Here is an 18914-nt window from a genome sequence, read left to right on the forward strand (position 1 = left end):
GGCTATAGACCACATATTTCTAGGATTCTTGTGGATGATCTTCACAATTCTCATCTTGTGAGTGCCATTCTTGGTATATATATTTGGTCAAGAGGTCTTATCACATAGCCTACCGTCAAATGGCTACTCTAAGTCACAAAACCATTCCATTGGTTGCTATAGTCGTGACAATTTTTGACATTTGTACTAGAATCACTCTGTCCAACAAACTCCATGTATACAGAAGCCAGAGCTATAGCCTGTTATACACATGATCATACCTGGGAACTTCTCAGCTCCGGCTACCCGGAGGCTTCCCTTGCGGGACGCGGCCAGGACTGCCCACTGACGTCAGCCGGTGGTCCCGCTGACGGTGGGCGGTCCCGCTGATGTCGGGGGGGGGACACCCCCATGTAAAGGAAGAAATGGGCGGGGAGCAGGGCATGTCAATCTCCGGGTCAAACCCAGAGAGTTCCCAGGTATGCACATGATGTACTCAGACTTTATGACCACAAGCAGTCTGTTTTATATCACCTTTACTGTATTTGTATAGTGGACATACAGTACCGTGCAAAAGTTTTAGACAGGTGTGAAAAGTGTATTATCTTATTTTTTTATCATTTATCAAAATCCAAAGTGAATAAAAAGAAAAAAATTGTCGTGACCTTCCTTTGCCTTCAAAACAGCATCGATTCTTCTAGGTAAACTTGAATTTGTTTGTTTAAGGAACTCAGCAAGTAGGTTCTCCCAAACATCTTGGAGAAATAACCACAGGTGTTCTATGGTTTTAGGCAGCGTGTGGCTTCTCTCTCTTCGTGTAATCCCAGACAGACTCGATGTTGAGATCACGGCTCTTTTGTTAATTGATAAACTAGTAACATGTCAATTTTTAAATTGATTCTTACTTGACAGCTTTCCCCCCATCGGGAGGGTATATAATCATGTAAGCTGCCGTTCTTCCAACCGGATCCTGCACATGGTTACCTAGGTGACTGCCCAGGGCCCAACGTGTGTGAGTTGCTCTGTAGTGGGCACTGGCAGAAGCTTAGAGGGACATCATATGCACTGTAATGGCTGAGAGGTCCCTTGAAATTTACATGGTGATCCCATAGGATCCCCCATAGCGCACATCCCAGCTATTTTCCATGCAGGAGACGCGTACAGCAAACAAATCTACCAGCATGCGACACATTTACTGCATTCTGTAAACATCACAACCCCCTGTGCCATGCGCAGGACGCGCTCCCGCTGAATTCAATGCCGGTGCCGTCCGGCCCCATTGCTAAAGGATGGGGTATAGGAGATAAAGCAACTGGGAAAAGGAGCCCATTAACTGTAGCTAATACCAGTTATCTCACGTGTCACTCATCACGTGACATGCTTAGGAATGTATACATGCATGTTAATGAACACCTGGGGCATTAGCACAGCAGGGCTGCGAGTTCCTCGCGTGTAAAAAGTAAAGTTTGCACAAAGTCACGTGAGTGATGCTGCTACTGCTTAGGGAGTGATCCGAGTTATTTCCACAGTGGCTGAACACGCGAGTGTCTGTGCCCTTGACGGGTGCAGATCCTCCCCCCTCTGTGTCCTGGCTGCGTGTGTGTCTAAGTGGAGAGAGGGCAGGGGGCTGTTCCCACTGCAGCCTCTGTCTCCCTGTGTCCTTCTGCGGAAATGACACACACGGAGTCCCGTCACGTCACGCGAGAACGCACGGACACGCAGCACACAAAGACACAGACACGCCGTGGGGAGGTAGAAAAAAAGCCAGAAAACAAAACACGAGACGGAACTGGAAAGACAAGCTATACCGAACCGTTATCAAGGTGTCCACTCGGGAAAAATACACGCACACGCTGGAGGGAAGACAGAGGAAGGGGGACCCTCTCCTAGGTAAGTTGTGAGGGGGTCACACGGCCAGTGTTGTTGTGGGGGTCGTAAGGGTGACTGATAAAGACTTCACGTGATTGGATAGAATGTATTCCCGTCTCGTGCGGAAAGTAGAACTCCGCCGAAGTCGTGATTTAGTTTTGGAGAGTTCGGCGTGGGCTGCCATTCAGAATTCGAACGTTTATGTGGGAGCGCGCAGCCTGGCGCGTGGGGTGCCTCCTGCCATTGTCCTTCTGGCGCGCTTAGTGGCACAGCGGCTCCGTGACGTCACAACCCGTCGAAACACGGCTGCTCTGCACGAGGGAGTGATGGCACGTCAGAGTCTGCCCGTGGACCGGCATAACCGCAAAGTTCCGCTATATATATATATATATTCCCATAGGTACCAAAACATATATGCAATGCTGCTGGCCTTGTGCATGTAGGTAATGCACGATACTAATCATGTTTACATGTCAATGTTATGGGAACATACCTGATAATTCCACCCTCATGAGTAGGGTTTCCAAACATTAGGGCTATAAGTAAAGAGTGATTTTGGTGCAGTTTAGTCATCTTGTCACCATAGCAACCGGTGGAATACTCCTGTTGATTGTTACTATCATTGGGGCAATGTTTTTATTTGCTCAGTTATATTTGGAGGCGTATTATATGGCTGTATGCATGTGATCAGCGTGTTGGCCTTTGACATACATTTTGTTGTGATCATGTACCAGCCTTTTTCTGGATTTTCTTGATTATTCCTTCCCATGAACTCTCTTCGACAAGAAATTCTAAAATTGCCTTTTTTTTTGTTGTGGAATATAATCATCAAATACATATACAATGAGCTATGTATATAGCTTGTCCCAGAGACTTATAGGAATTTGAAACTCACCCAACACTGCCCGCTAAACCAACGTCATAGCTGTTGATGCAGTCTTTTCGAGCATCCGTTAACGAGAGGGGCAATAACTTGGAATTGGAAATCAGATAATACTGTCTCTGCCGCATGCAACCGCGATCTCTCATTGGATGACGTGAACTTTTAAGCTAAATATCTCTTCATTAATTACACCGCTTGTTAGTTATGCTAAAAGGGGAACAGCAACAGTTTCATTTCGAGTGATGAGCAGAGATTTACGTCTGCAACCTTGAGAGACCCTTACAACATTATTAGCCACATCCTTACTGTGCGGAATACGGATATCCAAACAAAACCACATGTACTGGTGTGTCCTGCAATCAATGCTCAGATATTATTATTATTAATATTAATACTCTCTTTTAATTTACTCAGCACTTCTTATACTACATACATTCAAATGGAATGACAAACCTAACCGACAGACCGATAGATTATGTAAAAAGGGCTAACTGATGTTAGTTTGGTGACGTATTAATTATTCAGATAATGTCACCATTATATATGCATGTGAAGATCTTCCAGAAACTTAGCGATTTCAAAAAGTTTTTTTAAAGCACAAAATATTGCCTGGTGTATACCAAGCTCTAGGCTTTTTAGAGGTCACAGAATATGTTTAAAAACCTGTTGTGTTGGCCATAAGAAGAATCCAAAGTCTGCTTTTTTTTTGCCTTGTAGGTACATCAGAAAATGAACCCAGTTGAATTCAGAGAGGAAGATGATGATACAGAAGGTATTGCAGTTAAATATCTGATCCAGCCCACTGTAATGTAATACAATAGACGCCATTATTAGTGTTTGACACAATGTGTATTACATTTAATGTGTGTACTTATTTTTGAGGTGTATCTGTTGTAATCTTAGTGTTTTTATTTATTTATTTATACTAGTCAAATCCGTTGTAAAAGTTGAAGCGTCAAGAGAAGGAAATTTGCTGGATTGCTCGATTGCTGCCCCTGTAGGGAAGCAAACCCCGGAATGCACGAATATCTCTCGGCCTGACCTCAACAAACGCAAACAAACCTCTCTCATGTCTGACGGGTCAAGTAGCGATGCAGAAATTATACCCACCGTTAAAAGAAGGAAACTCGTCTCAGAGGTAAGCCTAGTGATTTCATGTAACAACACAGTATTCTAATGTCTCAAGACTATTTTTGTTTTGTGTTAGGAATAAGGATATTGTTGTGATGTTGGGTTAGATGACTTGATATAAAAAAAACCTTAAACCTTTTGCCAGCTTTGCGCTAAAAAGTGTGTGTGTGGGGGGGATTCATCCATGACTCCAAGGATACTCAATATACTCACTGGATCAACCATCAAAAACAAAAATATGTATGTGTCGTATCCACAAAAAGGCATCTAACTCAGTGTTGTGGAGTGACCAGTACATGTTCCTTCAGGAATTTTGAAAATTATGAGGATGTTTGTGTCACTTTTTGTTATTTCTAAACCCAATGTGTGGCTTGTATATTTTATGGTGGTTTAATGTTGTAATTGTGATTAAAACTGATTATGTTTTACTACTTGCAGCTTGGACAATGCTGGGTTATGTTTATGCTAATGAAACTAGTAATTTTTCACAGAGAAAATCCTGCCACTGTTGCAATTTTATTCTGCTCTCTGATGGGTGACTTCCTCAAATTTGGCAAATATTATTATCCAGGTGATTTTTATACTTTATAGTATTTTGCATGGTAATCTGTGTCATGTAAGGAAACCATGCGTTACTTTGTGAATAATCAGAACGTACCCTGGGTTTCTTTCTTTTTCTTTTTAATAGAGTCTACTTTCCTGCACCAAGAACAGAGAGTCTGGATCTTCTGCTCAGGCCAATGTGGAGTTGAGTACAAACTCTGACTATAGCACCACATCTGTATGTGAAGGAGAGGAAACTGTTCATGAATTTGTAACATCATACAAGAAACCTCTCTATGGCATTTCACATAAGATAACAGAGAAAAGGAATCCTGTTACATCAGATCTGCAAGTATCTTATGAGGGTTTTGACAAGACAAACCATGACAGTCCCTCAAATCTGCGTGTTTTTAGTGACCTGCGCAAACGTGAACCTGCTAGCACTTTAATGACATCGTCGGTAATTGAAGAATCCAACGTTTACTCTTTGATACAAAAAATGTTTTTTGCCCTCAACACACTTAATTCCAATATGTCACAGTTGCATAGTAAAGTCGATCTCCTGTCACTCGAAGTAAACAGAATCAAGAAGAAAGTGAGTCCTCTGGATATGGTTGCCGAGTTCCAGCCTCCCCCTGAATACCAACTGACGAGTGCAGAGCTGAAACAAGTAATGGACCAGACCACTTCTGCCGGGGACCTTAGTTGCCGGTTATTGATTCAGCTTTTTCCTGAGCTTTTTGGAAAAGAGGACTTTTCAAGGAACTGTGCCACCTGTGGTTTCAACAGCAAAACCAAGCTTGAATCACTTCACCTCCAACTTATACGCAACTATGTAGAGGTTTGCTACCCTGCTGTTAAGAACACTGCCATCTGGCAGCTAGAGTGCTTACCTCAAATAAATGACTTCTTCAACCGGTTTTGGGCTGAAAGGCAGATGGAGAGCACCCATCAGAGTATGCAGTCACCCAGTTTTTTTTGTGTCTCGTCACAGCAAAATTCTCATTATGTTGAAGGTAAAGAGGAAGAAGCCTCCTTGAGCAGAGCAAATTCTGTTGGATCAGAATACACTCTGAATTCACATGATCTCTGTGAGTTTTTAGATGAAGCTTCTTCCCCTGGGGAATTTGCGGTTTTGCTGCTGCACCGTTTATTCCCTGAAATCTTTGACCACAGAAAGCTTGTGGAAAGATGTCCTGGAGAAATAGAAAATTTAGTTGTAGATCCACACCGCCTACAACTGATTCGGCAGTATACAGAGATTTATTTTCCAGATGTACATGATGATGATGTTTGGCTGCAGCAGTGTGTTCAAAGAATTAATGATGAGTTGGAAAGTGTATTAATGGATGGCAGTGAATGTGATGATACGAGGGATGACTGCTATGACTCTGCAAGCTTACCCGATGACCTGTCTGTTGTAAAGTTGGAGGATGGCATGGACACCGACAGACCAGGAAGAAGGTCCAAAAAGGTTTGGCTTGTACCATTTGACTTTGATAGAATTGATATTCCACCTCCTGACTTTGAGGTTCCTTATCCACAATTTCTCCTTACCAAGGAACAACTAAAAAATATTTATGAGAGCAGTTTGTCCATTGGTAATTTTGCCTCAAAACTGCTGGTTCACTTATTCCCAGAGCTGTTCACGCATGAGAACTTGAGGAAGCAGTACAACTGTAGTGGTTCGCTTGGGAAGAAACAGCTTGATCCAGTCCGAGTAAAACTTATCCGGCACTATGTGCAAATGCTGTATCCACGGGCAAAAAATGATAGAGTTTGGACTCTAGAATTTGTTGGAAAGCTGGATGAACGGTGTCGCCGTAGGGATACAGAGCAGAGGCGTTCTTATCAGCAGCAGAGGAAGGTTTATGTACCTGTACCAGAAAGGAGAGACTTTGTCCATTTCGACCTAAACCCAGAAAGATTCAGGGATCTGATCGAAGAACCACCGCTACCTCCGGAACGCAGTACAAAAGACTTCTGCAAGATACCACTGGATAAGATTGTTGTTCATTCTCCTGACTTCCCCGTGCCTTCAATGTACATCTTAAATGACAAAGAAATAAGAGACATTGTACAACAAAGTCTGTCTGTTGGAAACTTTGCTGCCAGGCTCCTTGTGAGACTTTTCCCAGAGTTGTTTACCGCCGAAAATCTTAGATTGCAATACAACCACTCGGGTGCCTGCAACAAGAAGCAGCTTGACCCCGTCAGACTAAGGCTTATCCGCCATTATGTGGAAGCAGTTTACCCTGTGGACAAGATGGAGGAGGTTTGGCATTATGAATGTATTCCAAGCATTGATGAAAGGTGCAGGCGCCCAAACAGAAAAAAATGTGACATACTTAAAAAAGCAAAGAAAGCTAAAAAGTAGTTCTTACAGAAAAAACACTTGGTTAGTAAATTATTTTTTAGTGTATAGACCGAGGGACCTAGTGCTGCTTTTATATAGAAATATAAATAGTGAATATATGAAGTGTGTAAATAGTTTGCAGCAGTATGAGGTCTACAGCATATTTGCACTCACCTGGGAATCAAACCTGTTTTATTCACTGGTAATAGATGTTTTCTTACTTTATTGACTAGGTCAAATGCTGTTTTATTTTTTCCTTAATATTTTCTATTCTTCATGTTTTGTTTTGGCCTTTGCTGCGCTGCAGTGCTTCACTGATCCCTCTGGTAGGGAAATGGATATATGACCTTGATGTGCAAAACATGCATTGTGATATAGGGCCATATTTGTTTTTATATATATAATTTTTTTTTTTTTTTTTTTTTTTTACACATTTCATTTTGGATTTCTGCTCAGCTACATTTGTTCCTTGTGGTCTGATCAGAAACTCTAAAACAAAACCATTTTAACAAACTATTGAAAAAAATACTCTTTAAAAACCTTTTCAACTTTCATGTTTTTATTGGAATATGGCTCACAAAATCACGCCAAACTGCAGTGTGCCAACTGTTCAAAAAATTCTCATGAAAATTGTAGTATAAGTGGAGCTGTAGGGACATCAGTCAACTCCTGTATTATACATATTTTACTTTACATTTCCAAAACCTTATGTGACAAGTGCCTCTTGCATGACTCTTTCAGATGTCCATTTGTTCTTGTCCTTTCACGAGAAATCTGTTTTTTTCTTCTTGAAGGGGGATTCTGTTTTGGCCCGAATGGTAGAACAAGCTAATTTAGGTCATTCATAGGAAAATAATATAATTTGATATCTGAAATGTGGCCAACACCTACCTCTTAATTTGTGAAGTGGTTACTAATTTGCATTGATTTTTAACACCTAGTTGACATTGAATATGAATACCGTTATATAATGAGGTAAACATGTATGTTTATTATGTGTGTAACTTTGGGCTCCTGAGAATGTTGGCACTTATCATATTGTGCTATTTTTATCTCCAAAGATGTATTCTTTGCTGATTCTTAAATCTACTTGGTTCTTAAATTTCCCAAAAATTGCTAGAAATCCACTGTAATCAAGGCCTAACACTCAAAACAATTATCAAATTTTAACAACTAATATTCACATTTAAGTAGTTTACATTCACAATTTACATGCATTTGATTAGAAAATGTTGCATTATACATGGCTCTTCCAAATGGTCAAAATAAAGTTTATTTGGATGTTACTGTTAACGATAAATACACAACACTGCCTCCTCAATCATTTCAGTGTTTTAAAAGAACTGTGTTTAACGGCTGAAGCAAATGCTGACAATATGACTGATCGTATTTTACAGTATATGGCCACTTCGGGGGAAAAAAAACATTTCGGAAAGCTGAAAACATAAAGCCTTTGCATTGGAATTTCCTAGGTTTGTTCTTAAGAATGTTCATACTTGCAGTTACTATAATAAGTTTGGATGTAGTAATTTGTATTTTGTTAAAAAAAATATATATATAGTGTTGCCACATTGTTGGAAATTGCATATGAGCCATGTGACTGAAACAAAGAAGGAGCTTTAATGCTAGTGATTGGTGGTTTCATATAGCCAAAAATACTATGCAGATGGTGTGGTGGGCTGCAGCAAGGTGAGTTGTTTTCCTTTTCAAAATGTCTTTCCTATATATAAAGATATTAAAGTACCTACAAAGTACTTAAGCACGGGTTCTTAAGTGGGGCTGTATGAGACATTAGGCCATCCTAAAGAATCGTAGTACAGGATTTAAAGTTGCGTGAAAATACACCCTCTTTGAATTCTATGGTTTACAGATCAGGACATAACAATCATCTGTTTCTTAGCAAGACTTAAAATGAGGGAAATACAACCTCAGATAAGCAACACATGACATCTTGCACTGTATTATAAGATATATCGTGATTTATTCAACAAAAATAAAGCCAAAATGGAGAAGCCTTTCAAGTCAAAGAGGGTGTATTTTTTTTTCCACTCGACTGTATATTCAAGGATGTGCAGTGTGAGCCATGACTTTTTGCTTTTGAATGAGGGAAGCTTAAGCAGAACTGGGCAGATTTAACTTGGCAAACCTACTATAGGACAACGTTCCCAACAGAGTTCCTTTCTATCTGCTGTACCAAGGTTACACCAAATCCAACTAAAGTTAGCAGCTATTTTTAAACCTAACACTGAGCTTAGCCTGATTTGATCGCCAGACGGATCCAACCAGAGGAAATAGTCAGATGGTCTTAACAGATCTCACATGTTGCTTATTTAAGGATAATCTCTGAGTTAAGAAATAGCCTATGTTGTTTGCTTTCTTTTGCAAGTTATAGACAAATAAGTACAAGTAGCATTTTGCTATTTGAAAACCATTATTTTTCCAAATCCGGTCATTCTACTACCAGCCGTAGTCAGTTTGTGGTAGTGCACACATTGTGTTTTGGTATGAATTTACCACTCCTGGTATATGTCACTGTCAAACAACATCACAATACCTGTTCAGCCACGTCTCCTCAGTGCAGTGATACCCTTCATTCATGGGTTTGTTGGGTTGTTTAGGGGCCAAGAGGCCACACAAATTGGCGTTTTGATATGTGGTCATCATGTGGTTGTTTGGAACATTTTTGAAGCTGGTCAATTCAATTTACCCCATCAAACCATATATGAAAACTAGAAACCCTAGGGTATTTCAAATGCTGGTATTTTAACCATTTCCATGCACTAATTTTATCACTAGCCTTTCTCAAAATTTCTATTGATGATGACGACATCAGTGGGGAATTATTTTTACATGTTACCAAATTTATTTACTTCCCTTTCTTTAATTATATATATTTATTTTACTATTCACATTGTGATTTGAAAGCTGGGCTCCATTGACTTGCATGGTTGAATGCAGTACCTCAGGAGAGTCGGGAGAGAAAAACTATTTTTTTGACATCAAGGCATTACAGCAACACTGTTTGTGCCAGGGACGTCAATTGTCGCCAATGGGATGTTTTTCCATGACCTGCCTGGCACGATGGATGCTTTGTGTACCATGAAGAAAAACAAATATTGGCTAATGGGCTGTTCACATAAAGAGCTATTGGAAGGCCAACATGGTCTGGGCTGCAGCAAGGTGAGGTGTTTTCCTTTTCAAACTGTCTTTCCCATATGTAAAGATATTAAAGTATCTACAAAGTACTTTAGCATGGGTTCTTCATGGTGGGGCTGTATGGGATATTAGACTGTCCTAAACAATTGTATATGTGATATACAGTTGTGTCAAAAAGTACACACAATAATTCTATGGTTTTAAATATCAAGGCATAGCATTCAGCTTTCCCTTAGCAGGTCTAAGACTTAGGTAAATGCAACCTCAGATGAACAACACCACATGACATATTATGCCTTATCATGAATTATTCCACAAAAATAAAGCCAAACTGGAGAAGCCATGTGTGAAAAACTAAGTACACCCTTACTGCTTCCATAGGAATTAAGATGGTAAGTAGGAGACACATCAAAAGCCCTTGATTAATTGATCATCAGCAAGTGTGATCACCTCTATAAAAGCCAAAGTTTTAGCAGTTTGCTGGTGTGGTGCATTCAGGTGCGTGTTTACATATTTCCAAAGAGGAAAGACTTTATCAATGATCTGAGAGAAGCAAATGTTGCTGCTCATCAATCTGGGAAGGGTTATAAGGCAATTTCCTAACAATTTAAAGTCCACCATTCTACAGTGAGTAAGATTATTCAGAGGTGGAAGACATTTAAGACAGTTGCCAATCTTCCCAGGACTGGATGTCCCAGGAAATTCACCCCAAGGTCAGACTGTACAATGCTCAAAGAAATTGCAAAAAAATTCAAAGGTTAAATCTCAGACTCTACTGGCCTCAGCATGTTAAAGTTCATGACAGAACATGAAAGGGTTTGGAAGGGTTGCATCTTCTCTCTGAAAAGAAGATGGCAGCACAGCTTAGGTTTGCAAGGTTGCATCTGAACAAACCACAAGACTTCTCAAACAACGTCCTTTGGACAGACGAGACCAAAGTGGAGACATTTGGCCATAATGCACAGCACCGTGTTTGGTGAAAAACTGTCAAGCGCGGTGGGGGAGGGGTGATGATTGAGCTTGTTTCATAGCCACCGGTCCTGGGAACCTTGCAGTCATTGAGTCAACCATGAACTCCTCTGTATACTAAAGTATTCTAAAGTCAAATGTGAGGCCTTCTGTCTGACAGCTAAAGCTTGATCGACATTGGGTCATGAAACAGGACAATGATCACAAGCACGCCATCAAGTCTACAATAGAAATGGCTGACAAAAAGAATCAGGGTATTGTAACGGCCCAGTCAACCCAACTGAAATGCTAGAGCGGGACCTTGAGAGAGCTGCGCATAAACAAGTGCCCTCAAACCTCAATGAGCTGAAGCAACGTTGTAAAGAGTGGGCCAAATTTGTGAGAGACCAATTAAGTCATACAGAAAATGATTACTGCGAAATATTGCTGCTAATGGTGGTTTTGTAAGCTATTAAATCATAAAGTATACTTAGTTTTTCACACATGGCTTCTCCATTTTGGCTTTATTTTGTGTACTATATCATGACAGTGTGTAATGTATTGTGTTGTTATTCATCTGAGGTTGTATTAACCTATTTTTTAGGCCTGCTAAGAAAGATGATTATGTCCTGATATGTAAAACCATAGAATTCAGAGGGTGTACTTTCTTTTTCATACAACTGTACTTATTGCAACTGACATGTACATAGCATTGTTCTTTCATATAACTCGCAAGTAGAATCATGCCAGCTGAAGTGTTTTCCCCCACAAAATTGTGTAAATTCTGCGTCTTAGGTTGGATGTTTGATACATGCTCGCTTTTTATTTTTTTCGTGTATTGCTATTGTGACCAACTGTACTTTTAGTTAATACCTGTTTTGTTCGGGGCTCTGCAGCTGCTGTTCAGCCTGAAAGCTATGGTATGACACCATTGCGGCATTGCAAAGGTTACTATTTGTCCCCACAAGCTTGTGGAGACTAAATATCAGTCAATGCTGTGCTCCAATGGATGCCCAGGGTGCTTCCAGGTCAAATGCTTTGCGTTTGGTAACTGCAGCGGTTAAAAACTGCTGTAGAACCAATCAAAAGTGGGCTGCTGGTGCATTGTTATTGTGACCAACTCTACTTTTAGTTAAAGTTTAACGGATCGTTTTGCTTTTGCTGCAGCGATGTATTTGTGCTGGGTAAGTTACCTAACAGTGTTGCTCACTAAATTGCAGGAGACAGGGTCATTTCTGCAAACACTGTTTGCTTCAGTTGTAGCTGAACATTAATTTTCAGACTGTTCCTTTGAGTTAGAGATATCCCAACCAAAGGGTATACAAATACACAATTTTGGTTGTTATTTTAGTGTAATAGGCTCACCCTTAATAAATATCCAGCCAGAAAATTTGAGAGTAACGTTAAGTCTTCATTTTCAAACTTTATGTAAAAAAAAAAAAAAAAAAATCAATACAAGAATGACTAAAATGATATCTGGAGATGAGAAGCAGGATTTGATGTCACACGTACTCCATGTTCCTTCTAGGATTTAGAAATTACAGTGTTCCTCGATTAATAAAAACAACACACACGGGCACCCAGGTGTGCATAATGTTATCGACAGTATTGCCCTATAGGTCATGCAGGTCAGTGTTAAAAATAACACTTTTTTTTGGGTGGAAGGTGGATAAAACCATTTTCATTTAAATGTCTTTTTGAACATTGCACATTTATTCCCCAAGTGACAAGCATGCAACTCTCATTTTGGCATGTCCTGGGTTGTTAGCTTTAGATGTTTCCAGCGTCGTAATGTCACTTTATATTTCTCAGTTCCTGTCTTTTCATCTGAAACACTTCTCAAGATGACTCTCATCACTGTTGTAGTTTCAGTCTCTTTATTTTGTTCAAGTATTAAATCCAATGCGTCTCCGATTTTCACCTAAGGGGAAATAAATATTTAGCCATATTTCCAAGATGAAAAATGATCGCATTCAGTTACTTTAACCAATATCTGAAAAGATTTTACCGTTGACTGCCAGTTTACATCCTAGACTACTAAAACTTTGATATATTTGCAACACTGCACAGTTATGCATATAATTAGCTTTTCTTATTGCCAGCAAGCCTCTCTATCAAAGTAAGAGCAGTGAGTTGTTTACTCATTCCACCTGGTAATCTTATTAGTAGCAATGGCGCATAAGCCAAAACTTACCGCTCTGCTTTTCTTCCATAGCTTCTCCCCATTCAGCCGTAACAAGTTGTTGTAAAATGCTTCTTCAACTTTGCTAAAAATTTAAATCAGATCAGAAAGACACATTGGAATATGGATACTTATTAAACTGTAGGCTCAATAGCTGGAGGTAAAATGCCCACCATAAAAAGTCATAGCAAACTGCTTTGTGCTGAGTTCAGCGAGACAAATCTGTATTTGCTTCAGAGTGTTTTGTCTGTAGAGTTGTTTAATACATACAGTATATAACCCATAGAACTGAAAGGCTAGACACACTCCTTTCTTCCTGGCAGCAGAATTTAATCCTGAGCCTTGCAGGCACAACGGCAAACTGAACAGGCTAATTGGCCATCATGCTAAACGAGGCTGTGCAAGCAGCTCAGCAAAGCGTTTTGCATAGAAACACTCTGCAGAACACAGAAAGCGGCTGTGTATCAAATATTTATCACATTCTTACTGTGCACACACGGTTACCAAATATACACAGCACCAAACCAGGGTCCTTTAGTAACCCATCATGGCTTTCTCATACAGCGTTTGGCTCTGGATGAAGGCGTGTTATAACTTACTTTCTTGAGATATCCAGTCCTGCAGAAAGAATTACATCATAGCGAAATGACTGCACAGCTTTCTCTAGGTCTTTATAATCCTTGGGGATGTTAGGGTCTTCTACTGGCTCATCTTCATAATCACTTACATCTTCTGGATCTTCCTCTTCGTCATCATCTTCTTGCAGTGAACTTTTGCTGCCCTTCTGACTTTTCTTACTTTTAAGCCTGACCGAATTTATAAAAATGTTTCCCGACTGCTGAGCTAAAATCGAGCTAGAGTTTGTGGGGATTTGGAAAGTTATAGGGATTCGGTGATGTTCTAGGGTATTTGACACAAGTCTGTAATGTGTCCAGCACGTGCCACAATTAAATACATGTTTCGGAGATAGTCTGGCATATACTTGAAGATTCCTGAAGGCACACAGGGACAGTCTGGCTCCAGTCATTTCATAGCCTGCAAAGATATATAAAAATAAAATCCAAATGAGGAACTACAGATATTACATATTACCGGCAGGAATGAAAATATCATTTACAACAGCAGATGTGGAACCAACAGAATCGCCCATACATTTACAACAGGCACCACAATGCTACCATATCCATTAAAAAGTGTATATGACGGTTGTAGTGTCCCTTTAACAAAACAGATGTAATGCAGGTAACATGTATAACCTAAAGTATAGCGAGATTAGCATCTCTTTCCTTAATTAAACTAAACCATTGCCTATCTTGGTATCTGCTGCTGGTAATGCCCACCTCATACAAAAAAAACAAACTTTTTTTACGCTAAAACTTTTAATAATATTTTAACATTAATATGGAATAATATTTTCATAGAATAAGAATTTTGTTAAGGAAAACACTTGCAAATTTCATCAAGATGCACACAAAAGAAAATCAATATATAACATGGCAGAAAAAATACCAACTAAAAACAACTGCAGGCTTATTTTTCCATTTTAAAGTAAAGACTTCTAAGCCTAAGGATTTACTCCACTGTTTCCCAATTTCATGAACAAACCTAAACACAGAATCACTGATATGCTTTACTGAGTTATATATATATATATATATATATATATATATATATATTATTTTTACTGTTTGTTTTTTTTGTGTTGTGTCCTTTCCTGTGTTTAATAGAATTTTATAGAATTCTAGTTAAATACACAATGACCAAACACTGATGATTTATATTAGCCACAATCAAAAACTCCTCACCCCCAACTTAAAACACACACACATGCTAATAAAAATGTGTTTGGAGATTATATCTAGAAATAAGGTACACTTGCTCTGTGTGGCTTTCTTTGTGATCAAACTGGAAACACTGGTTGGGTTGCAAGCTGCAGAGTGAATACTTGTCATGAAACCAAAGCAAAAGAAGGTCATGCCCAAAATATTCTCCTCCCCGTCCTGCAATGGAAGGACACAAAGCACACTTTACCATGTCTCATCTCAAGCATGCTTAATGCAACATGTGCATTTAACACACGGCGCTGGCCAGTACTGCTGCTAATATACTCTCTCGTCTCCTGCTGGCAAATTACAAGAAGTCAGTATCCGCCTCACCTCGCTTGTCACACGGACCCACAGCTACTTCTGCTCACACACTGAAAATTGACCTCCGCGCAACGTGCGTTCCAAGCCTCCTTTTGGTGTCCGTTTCTCTTCCGCTAATCCGCTTGCGCTCATCCCCAAAGTTAACTTGAAATGTGTTTCCGCCACCTGCTGGACACGCAGATAATTGCAGGGAGGTATCATAAAGTTGCGATACATAATACCCAAGTGCCCCGATTTAGAACCCATTTCCTCTATTTGTCTTTCCTTTCTAGGATTTCGGAATAGTTACTGTGTATAGCCCTAAAAGTGGCAATAATGAGTATAATGAGTATATTTGTCTGTCTCCTTTCTAGGATTTCGAAATAGTTACTGTGTATAGCCCTAAAAGTGGCAATAATGAGTATAGAAACAGCAGAAAATCTGTAAAGACATTAAAATGTGTAAATAAATGCATTCTAATTGCAAATGCTTTAGTAAGTTAAATAAATAGCTATCAATGGGTTACGCCAAGCTGTATCTCTTTGTCCATTTGAAATATTGATATATGATATAAAACCATAGATGCCCAAGCCTAAGCCATATAAATAGATAAAGGAAACTCTGCAAAGTCATAGTTGCCAACATTTGAAAAAAAATTCTAGGGACACTTTGCAGTAGAGGACTGCATTGGGAGGCGAGTCCCGAGGGACCAACAAAACTTGCGGGCGCGGGGCGGTCTTGCTGGGGTTGCGGGCGGGAACGGGCGGTCAGGCACTGTTCTCGCTGCTCCCTTACAGTGTCTCCTCTCTTGCTCCGCCCAGGAACAAAACAGAGTAACGTGATGTGACGTCACTTCCCGTGACTCCACCTTGTTCCTGGGCGGAGCAAGAGAAGAGACGCTGTGAGGGAGCAACGCGAGGGCAGCCTTGCGGGAGTGTGCGGAAATCTGCAGTTCAGGTAAGGAGGTGGGCTTGATTGGCCACAAATGTGGCGGGAGCGGGCGGGATTGGCCACAAATGTGGCCGGAGCGGGCGGGAGTGGAACACCCACATTGCGGGAGCGGGCGGGATTGGACAAAAAATCAGCGGGAGCGGGATTAAAAAAGCAGTCCCGCGCAGGGCTCTACTTTGCAGCACATCTATCAATTACTTAATTTGCCCCACCCACTACAAAGCTCCACCCAACCCACACAATTAGCATAATTTAGATCCACCTACTTATTATGGCACACATTATATCACCGAGTACCCACCAACACTACCATACATCCTTGAAATGCGGTAGATGCATTTGCAGCACAGCATCTATATCAGGCAGGTAAATTTCATCCCTTTCACAGATGTTATATTGAGGAAAAGAAATAAATAACAAGGAAATGAATTATCTGAGAACGGCAGAGAAAAATAATAGTAAAACAAGTTTCCCCAAAACCAGTGATTTATTCACCTTTTGTGCTTTTTGGGGCCTGATCAATTATATTGTATGAGCCTGATGGGATATTAGGGACAATGGGACAATGAAGTAACATTTGGCACTTTAGAGGTTGTGTCCTATAACCCCCAATATGTACATACAGGTGTTACAGCATAGCCCTCATCAGCATAGTTAGCCAAAGATAGATATGAGACAGTGCAGCTCATAGGGGGCAAAAGCACACAGTAAGCCTGACATTTGTGCTACAGCATAAATACCATTACTATATATATTGATCCAGACACTGATGGTTGTACAGCATAACTCCAATCAGTATATAGCAAGCCAGCCACAGACATGGTACAACATACCCCTATCATTATATAGTGATTCAGACACAGACAGTGGTACAACATGACTTCTATCACAAAAATCCCACCCAAACACTCACACTAACATACACAGATGCTCACGCTAACAAACCAAACGCTCACACAAAACACACACCTAGATGCTTACACTAAGGCACACAGCCAGACACTCTCACTAACATACAAAGGCTCACACTAACACAACCAAACACTCACACTAACATAATACATGGACACTGACACTACTACACATACCCAGACACTCATATTAAAACACACACCTATTGTATACACTCACACAGTTATACACTCAGACACTAACACATTTACACTAACACACACACGTAGGTACTCACACTAACACAACCATAAACTCAGGACTCAGATATGCACAGACACTCACACTAACACACCCAGACACATATGCACCTATCTATGTGAATAACTAAAGTATGCCGTATTTTCTGTGTAATTGTCTCAGGTGCATGATTACTGGTCCTTTGCCACATGGTGGCAGCACTGCATCAACTATGTGTGCATTGTGGTATAGGTGATATATTGCTAAAGGCTAAAGCTAGGTATTGTTGTGAGATCCAGATCTATCTTTTCAACAGAATCATTAAATGAACTTTTATTCTGTCACTTCCTGCCATTGCAGTGCCCACGACACAACAATTTACTGGAGGATTAGGGTGATAAGTGTATAATGTTGTGTTAGGTATTGTCACTGAACCTATGGAATTACCCTCTTTCTAAAGAATTGTTGAATCTGTATGCTTATATATTACATAATATTACATAATATTACATATATTACAAATAATGTGTAAATTCAGACCTTAGTATGGGATGTATACAAGCTAAATAATCCGTTCCATTCCTATATCACATCCACAAACTAACAGTAGTTGGTGTGCTCCCTACTGGAACCCCAATAATCTACTTTGGAGTCTGAATGTATTAGTTGGTAAGCACACAATTCACAATTCAGCCTCCCAGTTGTTTGGATATGGCTTCTTTACAAAATACCCCTTGAATCGTGGACATTACCCCTTTATGGATATTTTTGGGAAAACTAATCTTTTATACAAGATTACAGATAGAGGCAGGGGGGATAACCTTTGTCAAATAGTGCACATACAGTATCTGACATTTTTGTAAATATTTTATTATATCTTTTCATGTGAGTGTACAGGCTGTATAACAGTGAAAATTTGCTGTCCCCTCAAAATAACTCGACACACAGCCATTAATGTCTAAACATTGGCAACAAAAGTGAGTACAACCCTAAGTTGTAATGTCCAAATAGGGCCCAAAGTGTCAATATTTTGACAACATCATGGAGCTGGTGGATGTTAGAGACCTTGCATTCCCCAACCTTTGAGGATCCCCACAGATGCTCAATAGGGTTTAGGTCTGGAGACATGCTTGGCCAGTCCATCACCTTTACCCTCAGCTTCTTTAGCAAGGTGGTGGTCGTCTTGGAGGTGTGTTTGGGGTCGTTATCATTTGGAATATTGCCCTGCAGCTCAGTCTCCGAAGGGGAGGGGATCATGCTCTGCTTCAGTATCTCACAGTACATGTTGGCATTCATGGTTCCCTCAATTAACTGTAGCTCCCCAGTGCTGGCAGCACCCATGCAGGCCCAGACCAAGACACTCCCACCACCATGCTTGAATTTAGGTAAGACACACTTGTCTTTTTATTCCTCACCTGGTTGCCGCCACACACGCTTGACACCATCTGAACCTAATAAGTTTATCTTGGTCTCATCGGAATTACATGTTTCCAGTAATCCATGTCCTTGGTCTGCTTGTCTTCAGCAAACTGCGGGCTTTCTTATGCATCATCTTTAGAAGAGGCTTCCTTCTGGGACAACAGCCATGCAGACCAATTTGATACAGTGTGCGGCATATGGTCTGAGCACACAGGCTGACCCCTCATCCCTTCAACCTCT

At 40.3% G+C, this 18914-nt stretch overlaps 2 protein-coding genes across 2 annotated transcripts; one reads left to right on the forward strand and one right to left on the reverse strand.

The window, feature by feature from the left end:
- The first annotated feature begins 1205 nt into the window (after positions 1-1205).
- On the forward strand, positions 1206-7158 carry BEND3 (BEN domain containing 3). The gene is made up of 4 exons (XM_053460842.1): positions 1206-1869; positions 3449-3503; positions 3661-3869; positions 4551-7158. The coding sequence occupies exons 2-4, from the start codon at positions 3461-3463 to the stop codon at positions 6780-6782; spliced, it is 2484 nt and encodes an 827-aa protein (XP_053316817.1). The 5' UTR covers positions 1206-1869; positions 3449-3460; the 3' UTR covers positions 6783-7158.
- Positions 7159-12255: 5097 nt separating this feature from the next.
- Positions 12256-15309, reverse strand: MTRES1 (mitochondrial transcription rescue factor 1). Its single transcript, XM_053458883.1, has 4 exons — positions 15204-15309; positions 13647-14082; positions 13060-13132; positions 12256-12786 (listed from the first exon to the last, which is right to left on the reverse strand). Exons 2-4 carry the CDS (start codon positions 14072-14074, stop codon positions 12607-12609), a joined length of 681 nt encoding a protein of 226 aa, XP_053314858.1. The 5' UTR covers positions 14075-14082; positions 15204-15309; the 3' UTR covers positions 12256-12606.
- Between the last annotated feature and the right edge of the window lie 3605 nt (positions 15310-18914).

Source organism: Spea bombifrons, chromosome 3 (assembly GCF_027358695.1).
Source record: "Spea bombifrons isolate aSpeBom1 chromosome 3, aSpeBom1.2.pri, whole genome shotgun sequence".
Taxonomy (NCBI): Eukaryota; Metazoa; Chordata; class Amphibia; order Anura; family Pelobatidae; genus Spea; species Spea bombifrons.

Coding starts and splice junctions, on each gene's coding strand:
- BEND3 (XM_053460842.1), top strand. CDS start 3,461: ATGAACCCAGTTGAATTCAGAGAGGAAGATGATGATACAGAAG. Junction 3,504..3,660: donor GGAAGATGATGATACAGAAG/GTATTGCAGTTA, acceptor TATTTATACTAG/TCAAATCCGTTGTAAAAGTT. Junction 3,870..4,550: donor GAAGGAAACTCGTCTCAGAG/GTAAGCCTAGTG, acceptor TCTTTTTAATAG/AGTCTACTTTCCTGCACCAA.
- MTRES1 (XM_053458883.1), bottom strand. CDS start 14,074: ATGACTGGAGCCAGACTGTCCCTGTGTGCCTTCAGGAATCTTCAAGTA. Junction 13,133..13,646: donor GGACTGGATATCTCAAGAAA/GTAAGTTATAAC, acceptor TTAAATTTTTAG/CAAAGTTGAAGAAGCATTTT. Junction 12,787..13,059: donor TATGGAAGAAAAGCAGAGCG/GTAAGTTTTGGC, acceptor ATTTCCCCTTAG/GTGAAAATCGGAGACGCATT.